General features: G+C 45.3%; 1 protein-coding gene across 6 annotated transcripts in view; it reads left to right on the top strand.

Moving 5' to 3' along the window:
• The window catches only part of LOC120309158 (cGMP-dependent protein kinase 2-like), a 59,777-nt gene that overhangs the window by 17,437 nt on the left and 25,258 nt on the right, over positions 1–17,082 (top strand). For 3 of the 6 annotated variants that reach the window (XM_039346091.1, XM_039346093.1, XM_039346089.1), the window contains 8 exons: positions 8,230–8,364; positions 9,723–9,879; positions 10,054–10,220; positions 13,317–13,430; positions 14,868–14,973; positions 15,644–15,707; positions 15,837–15,914; positions 16,737–16,825. In XM_039346091.1, coding sequence (XP_039202025.1) covers positions 8,289–8,364; positions 9,723–9,879; positions 10,054–10,220; positions 13,317–13,430; positions 14,868–14,973; positions 15,644–15,707; positions 15,837–15,914; positions 16,737–16,825 — 851 coding nt within the window. In that variant the 5' untranslated portion in view covers positions 8,230–8,288. The other 3 variants (XM_039346092.1, XM_039346090.1, XM_039346094.1) reach the window with 3 other exon arrangements.

The raw sequence follows: 17,082 nt of genomic DNA, 5'->3' as shown, positions 1-17,082 counted from the left end.
TGGCCATAAATTTTAATCCCAGATCCTCCTCTGTTAATATTTTTTTAATGATTTGGATGAAATAGAAAAGAAAATGTTTGCCAAAGCTCTAGTTTATCCAAAATGTGTAGGAGAAACTACCTTAGAATATTTAGAAAATTTGGCTCAATCTCAAAAGTTTGGAAAAATGATTCACAAATTACAGAATAAAATTTAACAGAGACAAATACAATATTTTTCACTTAGGAAACAAAAATCAAATCCAGAGGTATCGGATGGGAGATACCCAACTAGGTAATAGTAGTATTTGCAACTGAATTTGAGCAAGCATTGTGATGTGACTATAAAGAAGGCAAATATAATTTTAAACTATATCAACATTAATATATATTTCAAAATCACAGGGAGTAATTATGCCATTCTAGTGTTGTGATTCCTCACCAGCTAGTGGACCCAGCAGCTGAGTCTGAGAAATCAGAGGAGGAGGAGGGGCCTGGAGTGACATCAGAGTCAGAGGAAGCCTCTGAGGAGCTCCAAGACTTATAGTCTGATGAGCCTGGCCCCTCTACTCGCACTCAGGCTAAGACATAGCTGCACTGGGAGTCTGAGTTGGACAGTGATGAATCACAGCTGGGAGATATCCAGGAGGCATGACAATGCCAGCAAGAAAAGAGAGTAGGACAGAGGAATGCAATGGGGCGGCTCCAAAGGCAAAGGAGAAGGCATTAGGAAGCCACACCTTGGCTGAATAATGAAAGGGAAGGTGTGGGAGGTGCTGGTTGCCAAAGGCAACCATTTGTGTTGAGGATCGAGTTTCTGTGAACTGTGTTTGTTTGCCTTGGACATTGACTCAGGTCTGTGAATAATAAAAGGGGATTGTTTTTTTCCTGTGGTTCCAGCCTGCTTGTTGGAAGAGGGGTTTCTCCTTGTGAGTTTAACAAGGACTCATGTAGGCTGGGACAGAACATCTATTTTGTTTGGGTTAGACTCCAACTTGAGGGGGTTTGGGTGGGTTGTTGGGGGGATAGGTTTGTTTCTTTGCTCATGGTAATTTCCTGGATAAGTCTGTGCAGTTTTCTTGGAAACTTTTTGGTTGTGCTTGCCATTGTTTTCTTCCTAGGGCTGAGAGAGAGTGACTGGCCAAAGGTCACCCAACTGGCTTCAAACATGAAGCAGGATTAGACTTACAATTTCCCAATTTCTAGTCTTGGTGTCTTTAACCATTGCACAAAATTGTCTCTCCTGTCTTGAGTACTGTATCAGTTCTGGGCATCACACTTCAAAGATTCAGAGAAATCAGAAAAGGTCAGAAAAGAGCAAAAAGGTTATCAGGCAACAAATTACTAAATGCTACTGTGTTTTCCCGAAAATAAGATCCACCCCGAAAATAAGCCCTACCTGATTTTTTGGGGTGGGCCTAATATAAGCCCTACCCCAAAGATAAGCCCAAGGGAATGGACATGGTCAGCACAAGAGGCGGCGAGCGTGAGGGTGCCGACAGTGTCCGGCAGCAGCCTCAGCCCACCAACCCATGGTGCAGCACAGGTAAGCCTGAGCATGGAGGCAGAGACGAGGAGGGAGGCAGGCAATCCAGATGTGCTATGCAGCTGGCTGACTCAGGGAGGCTTGCGGGAGGCTTGCGCAGTGGCACTGGCAGCAGGCAGAGGCAGAGGCATGTGATCCCGGCGCGGCTGCGGACAAGCTGAGAGATGGTGGGACGGAGTGGGTGATACATTGGGATCGCCTGCCTCCCCCCATGCCTTTACCTCCGCCTGCTGCTGGTGTGTCACACAAGCCTCCCACAAGCCAGGCAGCCATGCAGCACATGTGGATCATCTGCATATACCCCCATGCCTCTGCCTCTACTGGCTCCACTGCATATTTTTCGCCCAGAGAAAGATTGGAAGCTTCTTCTGTTTGCTTCGTCTGCTTGCTCGCTCTGTTTCAAAGCACCCCATTGGCAAGCAGATGAAGCTTCCAGTCTCCCTCTGGGCAAAAAGTGTTTGGGTGCTATGGGACACTTGGGAACGGAGCAAATTGCTCCATTTCCAAGTGCCCCATAGGCGCCCAAATAAGACCAATTAGCTTTTATTTTCAGGGGATATCTTATTTTGCAGCTGCCCACACGCTCCCTCCCACCATCTGCTTGCCTGTAGCCACAATGGCTTACAGGGCTTCCCAGGGCAGACACACCTCCCAGGGCAAATACACTTTTTACCCGGACAGAGAAATGACAGAGACTGGAAGCTTAGTCTGTTTACAAATGGGGCGCTTGGAGACAGAGCGATTAGCAAGTAGACAAAGCTTCCAGTCTCCGTCATTTCACCCTCTAGGTGAAAAGTGCGTCTGCCCTGGGAAGCCCTATAAGCCGTTGCGGCTGTGGGCAAGCAGATGGTGGGAGGGATTGGGTGGGCGGCTGCAAAATAAGACACCGCCCCAAAATAAGACCTAATGGGTCTTTTGGTCCAAAAAAGAATATAAGACCTGGTCTTATTTTCAGGGAAACACGGTGTAAAAACTTTGAAGAAGCTAGCATATGATAGCACTCTTCAAATCCCAATGTCAGATGGAAGAAGATGAAGACCCGTTCTCTATCATTTCAGAGTGCAGGGCAGAGAATATATTATAATCTGTAGTATAGGGGAAAATGTATTATAGGGAAAGAAACTGTACAAGAAACTTGACAAAGGAACCAATTTGTAGAGAAACAGTGGGCTGCCCTTCACACTAAATTGAGGTTAAACAACCATCAGTTGGAAAGGCCTTGGATTCCTGCATGGAGCACAAGGCTAGGCTTGATGGTTTAAATGTTCAACTCTGTTCTCCCATGAGTTGTTTCTGTATTGAAAAGGAGATGACATTCTCTTCAACAATTTCTGTTCTTTAAAAAAGCTTGTGTGAGAAAATTAAGTGAACTATACCAACTCTAGTTTCTTCCTGCCCCTTTTTGATTCTTTCCAGGAACAAGCAAAATCAGTCTCTTTGTCTCAAGGCCATGCAATTTACAGTGTAAAAGAAAAGGAGGGACAGGGAAAGTGAAGAATAATCCTTCCAGGCCTATCACAGTTTTTTCTGCTCACATGTAAATATTTTATGCACATTCAGTATTCAGATTTTTAAAATAAATCAGTGCTGTCTTTTGTTTCTTGATTAGCATTCATAATCTTTCTCAACCCTGATATTATTTTGGTGACCAGAAAACCACTCAGTTATCATTTGGACTTGGATTTGCTGTTTCAGTCTCATTAACACAATATTCCAGAGGGTCTAGGACAGGGGTAGGCAATCTTGGCTCTTATGACTCGTAGACTTCAATTCCCAGAAATCCTGAGCCAACCATGCTGAGGGGAAAGGGAGAGGTTTCCAAGCTGAGCCAGGCTGGCTCAGGAATTCTGGGAGTTGAAGTCCACGAGTCATGAAGGGGCCAAAGTTTCCCCTATGCTGGCTCAGGAATTCTGGGAGTTGAAGTCCACGAGTCATAAAAGAGCCAAGGTCGCCTACCCCTGGTCTAGGACAACTCATCACCGTGGCCAACTCACCACAGCCAACTCGCCGCAGCCAACTCGCCACAGCCAACATGCCACAGCCAACTCGCCACAGGACAATTTGTCATGGCCAACTTGCCATGGTACAACTTACTGCAGCACAAAACTTACATAATATCAAAGAAATGGTGGATCATTAAAGAAAGGATGCAAAAAGAGGGACAAAATGAAGTGAATGACAAAAAAATTAAGGTAATTTTTAAAATTATTTTAAATAATTAAATAAAATGATTGAATTATCCCACAACTTGTCCCCGGGGGAGTTGGCCGTGGCGAGCTGGCCACGGTGAGTTGGCCCTGGCCAATTGACAGCAGTGAGTTGGCCATGGCAAGTTGGCTGTGGTGAATTGTCCTATTCTGCATTCCAGAATAGATGGCTCCATGTGTGAATGGGTGTTTAGACCAAAAGAAATAGAGAGAGAAAAAGATAGAAAAGTCCTGTATACTTTTTTGTGTTTTCCATCATTTATATGGGAAGTACTGTAGACAGTAGAACTACCAACATTGATCTCTCCTCCTTGTGTTCAAGGTTTGGCTCTAAGTGGCTGTCTCTTCAGGGCAGACAAGAGGCAGAATCAGACCTTCCCTTCAGGTTCAATCCCTGATACCTGTTTCACTCCTGCCCTTGTAATAAACCTGTTTGCTGGCCTGCTGTCCCTTTATAGTTACATAAAGTCTTTTGTAATCCTGGGACTTTGCACAAGGCAGAGGCGTTCCTGTTTGTGCGTGTGTATAAATATGGGCCAGGTACTTCAATGGTTTCATTTTCTGTTGCAGACCTTTTTCTGCATTTGCAGCATGAAGACACTGGCTCTGAAGAAGTCCTGCTGTGAGCAAGGCTTCCACCCATTTTCCTTCTTGTCCGCAGGGAGCTTAGAAGGCAACTCCAGGCTCTTACAGGAGAGACATCCTTGGGTGGGGGTGGGGAGGGGGAATGCAGAGAGGAGGGTTAAGCAACACCTGGATTAATGTATAACTGACAGGCAAGGTGTGGCTGACAGCAGCAGGAAACATGCAAGGCTTCCAGAGCTGAAATGGAACCCCAAAGGGACAGGTTTGTTCAAAGGTGTTCCTGGGAGAATGGAGGGAGACCAATCGTGTATTAGCCCTGAAATTCTGCACCAGCATAGACCTTTTGATGGGGAGAGAAAGGAAAGATGCAAAATCTATCCCAGGCCAAGACTTAGAACTGGGCATCATATTCCATATTCCATTTTCTGACAATCCCTTGGAGGAAGGAGACAGACGCACAGCTCGTTCATCCCATCACACGTGAACACCAACACAGATGTCTGTGGTTTCCTTGTCTGTCTTTGTAGTTGAATGGCTCTGAAACTGTCAGTCTGTTTTGGCAAGTATTGTTCCTCAGATGCCAGTAAAAGTATTTCATGGGAATGTATGCTGAAGCTTAATTAGCTGCAAAACTCACCTGGTAACCTTCCTTTAAAACCAGATCTCTGTTCTAAAATAACTGAAGCAAGTAGAAGAATAGCTCTGAGAACATGCAGAGTGTCTGCCAGTTCCCACTGGACTGTTTAGAACCAGTGAAGTCAGCCGTACATCTGACTTAGCTTGTATAAAAGGCTAACATTTCCCCAGCTTTGCTCTCGAGCCAGGCTGTGCATTTTCCAAAGGACAGACAAGCTTGATTTTTGGACATGCTTTTTACCCTTCCCCTTTTGCGAAGGATGAGTTCTCAAGCTGCTGGCTGCATTATCAAGTTGCAGGATTGTTAGTAATTTTTGCACAAATGTGAAAGTAGCCATGTGAAAAGCATCATGTTAAACATTTCCACCCGCTTCCAACTGAACCAATGCCCAGACAAGATAGCTCGTCTGCAATTGCAGATGGCAATGTTTTTATGGACCAGTGTGCAGCAAACGAGACATTGATCCTTTCCCTTGCCACATTGTAGGTCTGCCCTTTTCAGACTGCACATGGCACAAACTCAATGGGCAGTGTTCAGACAAAAGTTAATCAATGTTCACAGAGAGTCTAAGGATGGGGTTTGCAATGCTTTACTGCTTGAAGCAGAGCTGAAAATGGTATCCTCTTCCAAACCTATGCTAGCCAATTTATTGTAATACATGAGACAGAACATTTGTCAAGCTCTTTTCCCAGTCTGTGACAGTACAATCCCAACATAGCAAATGAAAACAGTAGTTTTTTTTTCTTCTTCGTGACACTTACAACCTGCTGAGACAGACACCTCATTTTGCCTGCCTTAGGAACATATCACTGGCTACTTGGAAACTGTCTTCCAGCTCTCTAGCTCCCTTTAACCTAAACGCTGGGAAATGACAGCACCTTTTAAGCCAGGAACCACATGAAAATTATAGTATAGTCCCTTTAGTGGAATTATTGTAAAAAAAAAAAAAACCCTAAAGAAATCCCCACAAATTGTCCCCCTCAAAGCCAGCAGATCTATATACTGTATGATGTGGCTTTACTTATTTTGTGGTGTTCCATCACTCCAAAAATAATAAATGTAACTCTAAGCCACCACCCTGGCCTAAGAGGATCTTTGCCTTTGTTATCTTAGGAGAGCTGGTGCTGGAACATAACTGAGCAGCCTTATTTTTATTTATGCTCAGATCTCAGGAAGAGATGACTTGATCTCTCTTTGGGCTGCTTGCTGAGTATGAAGGAAGAGGGCTTCTCCCAAACTTACTGCCTTCTCTTTGGTTAGCCAAGGTTGCAATTATGACTGGGTCTCAGGGTCTAACACAGTGTTTCTCAACGTTAACAACTTTAAGATATCTGAAGTTGAAGTCCTGACATCTTAGAGTTGCATAGGTTAGAGAGACTGATTTAAGGAGTTGGCCTGACAGCTAAGGAGGGCTCCAGAGGACCCCTAAGAGAGCAGGGGGGAATCTCTCTCTTACCCCATCCCACCCCCATTCCCTTCCCCTGTCTCTCTTTTCTCCTTTTGAAGACCTTTTCCAGTATTATATCCTTTATGTAGCTGGCTCTAGAACTTAAATTGTTGGACTAGGGTTTATTGCTGTTTTATATTGTTTTGCCAGCCAGATCCATGTGGAATTGGAAAGGAAATATAGTTGTTAACTTTAACGGCAAGCTGCTCATCGTAACCTTCTTTCTCTTCTCCTTTTTTTGGGGACACTTTGTGCAGAGACAGTTGGCTGAGTTTTAGATTCTGGGAGACTAAATAATATTTATTTGAGAAAGAGACTGCTGTTTATTCTAAAATAAAACAGTGACAGTCTCAGATGGAAAAACCTTTAAGACTAGGGTCTAACATTATCTGCCTGCACTCTGGCTCCTACTTCTCATGATTTAACAGTGGATTGTTGGAATGTGTGTTGGGATATGTGTGTTATTAAACCACCTCATTTAAGCAGACCAGGTGAGGGGAAGGCAACTCTCCCAAACTGAGGCTGCTGGTCTGGTTGGTGTAGGACTAGAAAGCAAGGCTGGCGACCGCTCACTCAGGCCTTGTGAGCATACAAGCGCAAGTGTGACCCTGGTAGTGGAGTGTCGATTCCCAGCAGATCCTCATGGCGAGTTTCTGCCATTGAGGGTGCCGCAACTGCTCCCCACCAACTTCCAGAAAGCAACAAGCCGTCTGCAAAATATGGAGATCTATTCAAATGTGGCTGCTGCTACCACTCTTCACAGACAGTGGTGTCTCCTGGGTCGACTGCGTCATGCGCCTTTTTGGGCAGCCATTGAAAGGAGTCTGCTGGCTGTGTTTGCACCATGGGAAAAAGACCTAGAAGCTACAGTTGCGTAACATTCTAATGGTTAGGGTTAAATCTGGTTAGATTGGGGGGGGGGGAGTGACAGCGCACTGTGGTTACTTCACGGGCCAGTGTATTATGTGAACCAAGCCAAAGGCATTATTCAGTACCGAGTTAAGTGTATTGTGTGAATGTAACAGCCACCATTTGGACTTGATTTCATTGTGGACTTCCAGTAAATGTGGCAAAGGGGCTGAGCCTGGCCCCAAGTGACCTGCGCCCCTTAATCCCCCGTCTCACGTCGGGAAGGCGCTCCAGGGGGCCGAGCACCTCTCCAGACCTATTTGGTGCGTTAGTCCTCAGGGAAGCCCTCGCCGCGGACTGTGGGAAAAGCCAGCGAGTGCCCGACCTGCAACGGAGCCTGCCGGTTGCCTAGTAACACGTTGGCATCAGGAATGGCGGTGGAGCGTCGAGGGCAGGGAGCTCGCCGGGCCCGAGGCTCGGTAAAGACATTGGCACGCCCACCTGCCCCCTCCCCCCACCCACGGACACCGGGGTGACTCACTGCCTCCGCCCTCCCCTCTCCGGCAGGCAGCCCCTCACTCCGCAGTTGGAGCGGCTGGCAGCGCGGAGTGTGGAGGCGCCGCAGCACTTCGCAGCACTTTGGAGCGAAGCTTCAGGTGCCGCCTGCGCGGGCGGACGGGCGGGCGGGCGGTGGGGCACCTCGTGGGGGGATCCCAGGAAGTCACGAGCGGGGTAGGACCATACGGAATGGGAAGAGGAGCGAGGGGGCACAGAGACGCTCCTGCAGCCGCCGTTGCCTCGGGCAGCTCAGCCGGGTGCAGGGTCCTCAGTCTCCCGTGGTCTTCGGCGCGTTGCTCTCTTGGAGGGGATCGGGTGACGGACTGCTGCTCCCTTCCGTGGTGGGCAGCGCAGCGAGTTGGATCGCGGGATCCCTGAACTGTTGGTGACTTTTTAAAATCCCTCCTCCTGTCTCTTTGCAGACCCCAGGGCAACTCTCCGCTGCAGCCTGACTCGCGAGTCGAACCTCTTGAGACCGACCATGGACCTTCGGCTACGGGATCTGCGCCTTCAGGAGGAAAGGGAGTTTCTGGAGAGCGTGGCGCTACCCCAGCCAGGTAAAGCGATCCAGCTCGGAAGGGTAGGGGGACGGATAAGAGGAACCCCATCCAAAGTCCCCTACTCGCCGCGATCGGAAGGCAGAGTGCCTGTTCGAAAAAGAGGAATCACCGCCTCAGGCCCTTTGCAAGCTTCTCTCTCGTTGTTGGACTGGCTCGAGGCAGGGCCGGTGCCCAGGCAGAACATCCGAATTGCTCTTCCCGCGAATGAAAGCCAGATACAATCGGGCACGCTGATGCGCAGCTCCTATTCATTAGAATGAAGCTTGCGCAGGAGATTGTGGTAAGGAGGGGGTGTCAAATGTCGCCCCCGGCCCCACATATGGTCCACTTCCACCTACCCTTGTCTCCAGGATGAGGGGGTGGGTGGGTGGGTGGGTGATGAGGATGTCTGTCCAGATTCCTTCTAGCAAATCTGCCTTGTTTTTAGGACTATGTTGTGTCGGCAGAGATCTGTTTGTTCAGTCTTTGACAGGATGCTACTTGCTCCCACCATCCACCCCAATCCACTACCGAGGCTTTTCAGTTTTATTTTACTATCACTAGTCCTTTCTCCTCCAAAGGCTCGCTCTGTGTTTCCACATCAAAGGGAATTCTGCAACAGTTCAACAGGTGTTCCTGAAAGCTTTTCCTGACTGATAGTTAGGGGCTTCCTCTTCCATACATTATTGCTGCCTGATCGCATCTTGAGGAGCCCAGCTCCTTCTGATAGCTCCAGAATGGAGGCAGCGCGGTGTTGACCACAAGCCTCATGTCAGGCTGGGCATCTTCCTAAAATGAACCTTCCATTGGCATCACTCAAGGCACCCCATCATGAAGTCCTATGCAGGGAGGAAAACAATGCATTTCAGTCATTTGCTTAACGCCAAGTGCTTTCTTCAGAGAAATGACAGTTATCTACCTGCTTTCCCTTTTAATCCTTATTTGGTTGGTTGCTTTGAGGGGAAAAAAATGGACTCAAGTTTACTACTGTAAGTGGCTGTATTCACACAGCACGTTTAAGCAAAACAGATAAAGACCAAGCAGACACTTTCACCCAACAAACTACACTTGATTCCTGCTAACCTTAGATCAGGGCTTTTTTTTTTTTTGTCAGTGCTGCTAAATGTGAATTAATTTATAGTTCATTATATTCTGCAAACCCACAAAATGGATTAATCAAGCAAATTAAGTGTATGCAGTCACCACCCCCAGGTTTCTTCCTTCCTAGTCCAATATTTGAAGAAAACTTTCTTCAGTTAAGTATCACCCAGATTTGTTGAGATGACAGAGGATTAGAGTGATTGAGAGAAAAGGGGGAGATGTTTAAAGATTCCAGATTAAGGCTTTTGTTTGTTTGTTTGTCTCTTCAATCACAGTTAATTCAGAGCATGCTCCAGGGCCAACGAATGAGAGTGCTCTGGATCACTCCCCAATGGAAGAAGCCAGAAGAGGCAGTAGGGGGAAAGTCATTGTCCCTGAACCCCTTATTACTGATGCTGATTGGCAGATGCCATGTGTCCCCAAATCCCCAAGGTAACACATATTGTTTGCTTAAATGGGATATCTGTCTTCAGGGTTATAAGCAGAAGACAGAATTTGGAACTCCTGTCCCTGCTTGTGATAATGGGGATGTCCTGTGACATGCTGGGATGGAGTGTGGGGAAGCTGCAGGAATAACCATTGGGTCTTTTTCTTCCCTTACCCCAGAGATGCCAGTCTAATTCTGGAAGCAGTTAAACGCAATGAATTCCTGCGGTGTCTGGGTGATGGTCAGAGCCAGACACTAGTGGAAAGCTTCACTTCAGAGCAGCGCCAGCCTGGTGACACTGTAGTGGCTGAAGGCGATGAGGGACATGCTATGTACATCGTGGCTGGTGAGGGGGCAAGAAGGGTATTTGCCTACTAGCCAGTTCCATCACTCATCCCCACCTGGATGATTCATTAGCCCTTCTCTCTGCCTTTCCTACCACGGCATTGTTTGCAGCACTGTTAGCTTCATTCCAAACAGGTTCAGCAGATATTCAATTAAAAAAGGAGGAGGTTTTTTCCTATTCATTATCCATTCATTTTGCTTTGCCTTCAGTTAACTGATTCCTGCCTCTATGAGAAATGAAAAACCAGAAAGGGAAGACCATTTAACTGCATTTTCCCAGGAGGAGATGAAATTCTTCAACAATTTCTCCACACAAGGCTCAGGGCTTCTTTTCTTTGTTTGCCCTAAAATTACTTTTTGTTAGTTTTTGTTACCAAATTGTAAGTGTAGGCTGATCTTCATTCTATATTGTTCAGAAAGTCCTGGAATGATGCTCTCTCAGGGTATTTTGTTTGCGTTTTGTGTGTGGGCAGTGGATAATTGTCATCCCCCCCCCCAAAATTGATAAGGTTCCTGAAGAAAATTCTCTAGTGACCTTTTTCAAAAGGCTGCGTGTCAGAAGAAAATGTCAAAATGTGAGTCTTTTCTCTGACAAATGGCTTCTGAGAAATTTGTAATTTGATAAGGAGACTGTTTACTTTCTATTATCAAAGGCTCGTGGTACTGGGAATTTACAGAATTTACCAAACCAGGCACGGCATAATGCAGCCGAAAAAAATGGAGGTCACTCCTGTATGCCCTTTCCCCATATAGTATATGATGATTTTTTTGTGCTCTGAGTGCAGGTAGATTCAAAGGAGAAGTGAGCTTATATGAGATAATGAAAAGATTCATATCACAGTCAACTGAAATTTGAAAAAAATGTTCCAGCATGTTGTTGTCTCAAAATTGCAGATTGTGAGCATGGCTTTGATAATACAAATTCAACCACTTGTGATTTACTAATTAACCTAGGCTTAAGCAAAGACCCAGCCACTTGGAGAAGATGAGAATTTCTCTGAGCCAGTATGGAGTACTTATTCTTAAATACTCAGTGGTGACAGCCTGCTCTTGATAGGTATTCTTCAGTATCGTGGGATGTGAACTGCTTCCCGTGCTACCTTTTGCTAAAAGGGAGCTTCTCCCAACTACTGTATGTCCTGCTCCCTGGCTGTTCAGTGTGAAAGCAGTTGACCACTTGGTTGCCAAGGAGCTACGACATCATTTGTATTGCAGCTGTTTTCCTAATGCAATGGGATTACATTTCCCTTGAAATTTGGCAGGGAAGTTGAGCCCCCAGAGAAAATCAAACATAAACAAACCACTGTTCAAGGAATATTGATAAGAGGGAGAGAGAGGTGCAACTCCAGCAACTGACAGCATCTTCTTGCTTTCGGCATAGGAATAAAGTTGAGTTGAGAACCGATGGGAGGGGAGAGGAAGTCAGAACGAAGAAGAAAGGCTAAATGTAAAACGAAGCTGTTACCAGTTTCCTTCTGCCTGTTTTTTGCTACCATAGACTAACAAAACTCTCCTTCTCAATGATGTGAAATAAGGGGTTTTCTATTTTTTCTGCTACATAGCATTTGTGAATGAGCTCTTTTTTAATGCAGCCTAGATCCTCTTTTGAATTCATGGGATATTGGAGTATCTTAAACATAACGCTGAAACCAGTTCCAACCTTTGTTAGCAGATCTCTTGCATTGTTTCTTCATGTTGCCACAGAACGCAGGATGATAACCAATTAGGTAGACAATACTTGTGAAGATCAGGCAGAGACCTGGAGCAAGACGAGAGGTAGGGTTCAAATGTTACCTTGTCCTTTGGTATTATAGTACCACGTTAACCAGAACTTATGAAACCAGCAGTTTGGTTTTCACTTGTTTCCCTTTGTATGAAACAGTCATCGCTGTTAAGCAATAATATAGTTTATTGTTTGGGCATACTATGGTATGGAAACACAGCAATTGTAGACCAAGACCTTGATCCCCCTTGTGCCACAGGAGAAGCCAAACTGCAATCAAGCTTTTATTAGCTTGGCTTATTGCTCCCTGGAGAACCTTAGAAGTGCTGGCCACATTCCAGAAACCCTTCTATTCACTTGAATGAGCTTTAGGAAATGAAGGCCAATGCCACAGAGTGTGGGGCTGATAACACTGCCTTGACTCTCAGACACCATTAACAGAATTGGATAAATTATAACAATGCAGGGCAGGTTGAAAACAGATGCTCTGTGTATGCCATAGATACACAATGCAATAACTCTGCCTACTGAATCCTAGAAGCCTGTGCTTTTCTATCAGCCCATTCTTGGAGTCTGCAGAAATGATACAGGAATTTTCCTGATATCTAAATTGGTCAGCATCACACTTCAGAACTTTGTTCACTCTCCAGCAAATTGCTTATTTCATAATTTAGGCATGGGTCCAGGGTATTTGAGAAGCCACCCTCATCCCAATGGGATTGGCCTGTTCCACTCGCTCCAGTGGAAGAAACCTACTTTGGATCACATCTGCCAAAGGCAAGGTCCAGCTTGAGGTGAGGTCACCCCACTCCCACTCCTTGCCTTCCAGAAGAACCTTAAAACCTGGCTCTGCAGCTGGCCTGGAGCCTCCATAAGGGTGCTCTTTGCTGGGGGTGGCTGACAGAGTAGAGAGAAGATCCCCAGCCCTATGTTGCCTATCCTCTTGGGTTGTAGTCTTTATTTAATCTTTCTTAATTTTAATCATTTTGTTTTATCTTTTTTACCTTTTTCACATTCTATAAGCCTCCCAGAGTCACAGCCACAGTGAGATGGGTGGCATATAAATTTCATAAACAAACAAATAGTCTGTAAATATAATTTCTGTGGCTAATGGTAGTGGTGAAACCAGATAGACTTCTGCACTTGTACGCTTTTGCTCCATTACTGTGTGTGGGCATGGGAAGAATTAGTGTTAATAGTAAATTACAGAAAGGTAGCATTTTACTAGCATGGCTAATAGCCATGGAGAAATCTCTTTCTCCTCCATGAAACAGTTCAGCCTGTGTTTATCTTGGGTCAGGGAGTTAATTCCACAAGTGATGAAGCTGCAGGTGGCAATGACACATCTTCATAGCCCTTATTCTCATGTTGCAGAGGGGGAGCTCGGTGTGACGCAGAAGGGGCGCCATCTCCGCAGGCTGCTCCCAGGGGATGTGTTTGGAGAGCTGGCTGTGCTGTACAACTGCCAGCGCACAGCAACTGTCACGGGTAAGGAAGGAATTGTGATGTGTGTCTGCTTGTCAAAATTGTCTGCCGCTAATGTCAGCTCCAAGTTTTATCAGCCACACTTCTCTCCAACAAAAGAGTCCAACAACCTATGTCCACCAATTTCTACAATTTCCCAACACCTTCATGTCTTCCTAATGTGTAACTCTTTTCGGATTGGTTCAGAAGGTAAAAGTGGAGGGGAATAGGAAGAAATGGAAGAGAAGAAATGATAGCTAGGGGTTGATGCATTCTTAAAGAAAACAAATATGGCAAAACAATGAAGATCTGTGACACTATAAAATTGAACCGACAAATTGGGGCAGAAGCTATCACACACACAGAATTCATTTGTCTTCACATTGCTCAATCTTATTTGGCTTTGCCACAAAAGACTATCACAACTATGCCTCTGGAATGTTATGCAATATTTGATAGTAGTTATTCATAAAATGTAACGGCTAGGGAATATTTTCACCCATCTAAAATAATTAGCCTGAGAACTGAGAGAGGAAGTGTTTATATTTTACATAAAGTATTTTATATTTAGCACAACATGTCTAAGATTCACTCATCGGCCCCCTCCCTCCCCATTAAGGTTTAGCGTGCCAAGAAGTGTAGCTTCCTATGGCAAGTGTACTGACCACCAGGGGCACCAAGATGATTCTGGCTTCTTGGGCAGGGGAGATGGGGCAATTCTGGGATGAGATGGTGTCAAAATATCCCTTTCCTCACGATGCCCACCAACAGCACTCAGGCCTTGGTGTGTCCTGCCTTTGCAAGTCATGCTGGGCTGGGGCATTCTTGATTCTGTTGCTATGGCAATTGTACAATTGCATCCTTTCCTTCTACTTCTGGAACAGAAGCAGAATCTGCTTTTCTCTGTTTTCTTTCTGTGTGAATGGCTAGTTGCTGATAATGTGTCTCAATGTGTTTGTCCTATTGGGATTTGTGTATGCCTGTGAATTTCAGCTCTCTTATTTGAGCACTAACTTCGATACCTCATTTAATGAGCATCGGGGAAAAATGGAAATATTACAGGATTTTGAAGGCTATGTGTGTCAATCGCAATGTACAAGAGTGTTTCAGAAAGTTAATGGCAAAAGCTGCCCACGCTGCTTTTTGAAAATTACAGTTTCTTTCTGAAATACCCTTTCTAAAATGTGGCAGTTCCCTGTGAACAGTGAAAGAATGTGTATTTTTAAATCAACTATTTAAGCTTTATATAGGAAGAGATGCTTTCAGGGGCCACGTCAACAGTTTGCTCACTAGTGTTGCTGATGACAACACTAGTGAGTAAACAAACACTAGTAAACAAACCCAGAAATAAAAACATTTGTTGTTACTACCAAACGTTGAAAGATTTATGCTGGAAAAGAACTAAAGCTAAACTATAGTGAAATCTTTTTTCTTGGTTAACCGTAACTTCTGTCTTCTCAGCACTCACTGTGGTGCAGTTGTGGGCCATTGACCGACAGATATATCGCAGCATCATCACAGAAAACGCCAAGCGGAAACGTGCTTTGGCCCTCGCAGGCTTGCGAGGGTAAGTAGGAAGGGGGCAAAAGGAGGGGAGATCAAGGGAAGGAAAAAGAATAATGAACGTAACTTTTGTTCACCAGAGGTCGGGTGAGGTACAAATAAGTAACTAAATGTAGGCAGGGCAGCTGTATCAGTTCTGCGATGAATATTTCCTTCTTGATTTCTTCCATGATTCCAAGAATATTGGCTGGGCTTTTGGAAAAAGAAGCAGTGAAAGAAATAATAGGCAACATTACCTCTAAAGCAGTGTTTCTCAACCTTGACAATTTTAAGGCATGTGGACTTCAACTCCCAGAATTCCACAGCCAGCAATGCTGGCTGTGGAATTCTGGGAGTTGAAGTCCACATGCCTTAAAATTGTCAAGGTTGAGAAACACTGCTCTAAAGAAAGATCTGAGTGGCAGAGCCGGTTGGGGTTTGAGGAGCTATAGAACTGAATTTTGGATTAAAAGAAAGAAAAGGAGGGTGTCAGGAGTGCATTCTCCAACACTGCTGGATTACCGTACCTGGAATGAAGGTGTGGGGGAAGAGCAGATTCCAGAAAATATTCCAAATTAGTATGAGCAATCAGGAGAGAGTCCTGCAGCTCCTGGGTCATAGATTTCCAAAGCATTCCTTGTATGCTCTCCTTCTCCCTCTCCCTCTCCCCTCTTCTCTTTCTATTGCCATCCCAGGGTGAAACCTCTCCAAGGCCTGTCTGATGCCGCTCTCTCACAGCTGCTGGACTCTGCAGAAGAGGTAATTGCAAACATAATAAAGACTCTTTCTGGCTCAGGGATGGCTAGGATCGTGCAGAAGAGGGGGTAGCATTGAGATGACCCCCAGCGCTTTTCAAGAGACTGAACATTAGTCTGTACATTCTTGCAGCGCACCTTCATGCCCAGTGAATTCATCATCCAGGAAGGAGATGAGGGGAGAGCCTTTTTCTTCATTCTCATCGGAGAGGTGAGTCTCAGAACAGTAAAGTAACAATGAAGAGATTTTGAGAAAGTGAAGACTTTCTCACATCGACCATTCTCCTACAGTTAGCTTTCTACATGTGTAGGGTGAAGGCACAAAGCTCCAAGTCAGGGCATGTGCCTGGCAAACAAGCTTAAAGCAGACTCCCCTCTTTTTAATAGCCTTCTTACCTAGAGCTCTGCTTGACCGGACACAGGATTTCTCTGACATTTTGAGAGCTGTTTGCTAGAGGCTCTCTGCTTTCCTGATCCTTTGTTTACTTTGAGAGATCCTTCCACAATCTAAAGCAAATTGCTGAGTTCTCCTGCTTACATCCTTGACTCCTGGACTGTCCGGTATCCTACACAAAATTGAAAAGAGCGTTACAAAACATAGTAATGTAGCTATGGCCAAACTTGAATTCAATTCTTAAGAATTTCATGGATCTAAGTGTTCTTAACAACCGCATGAAAGTGGTTTGCCAAACTAGGCTAAAATGTGGTTTGGTGGTTTGTGGCTCAGCACATCACAGAAACATAGTCACTATTTTAGTGTGTTGTGCAAACCAAGCCATCACATCAAATCATTATGTTGCTTCATTTCCTTGGGCATAGCATGTTATGTGAATATAACAGTTGCATTTTCTCAACCAAAGTCTACAGTGTGTTTTGTGTATCTAGCCAGATACAGCAGTATTTCCCATCTGCTGTATCTGGTACAAAAATAGCTTACCGTGTCTGGCTGCTATCAAGTGCCAAACTGGGGACCAGTCCCCTCCATCCCCCTTGCCATGCTGCCTAGTCCTCATTTCTTTCCTGGCCTCTGCAGGTTGAGGTGACCAGGAATGTAGATGGACAGGAGGAGCACATCCGAGTGCTAAAGGCCGGAGACCACTTTGGGGAGCTTTCCCTCATCCGGTAAGCATGGGATACTGGCAGGCTTTGTGCACTGGTTGATACAGATGCCCACTGGAGGTGACAGAAATATCATAGTATTGAATGTGCATATTGATATAATTTTTTGCTAGACAGAGGTTGACTGGGCCAGGAGGCTCCCATGAAAGATCCACATGGGTCAAGAGTTTTGGACATGGATCCCACTGAACCTCTTCCTTGCAGGAATCTTCCCTTGCTCCAGATCAATCTTCTCAGGGAGGATCCTTATGCTGGTGTGT

This window comes from Crotalus tigris, unplaced genomic scaffold (genome assembly GCF_016545835.1).
Source record: "Crotalus tigris isolate CLP2741 ecotype Arizona unplaced genomic scaffold, ASM1654583v1 scf7180000017987.690289119674:8195010, whole genome shotgun sequence".
NCBI lineage: Eukaryota > Metazoa > Chordata > Lepidosauria > Squamata > Viperidae > Crotalus > Crotalus tigris.
This window is presented reverse-complemented; position numbering and strand designations above follow the sequence as displayed.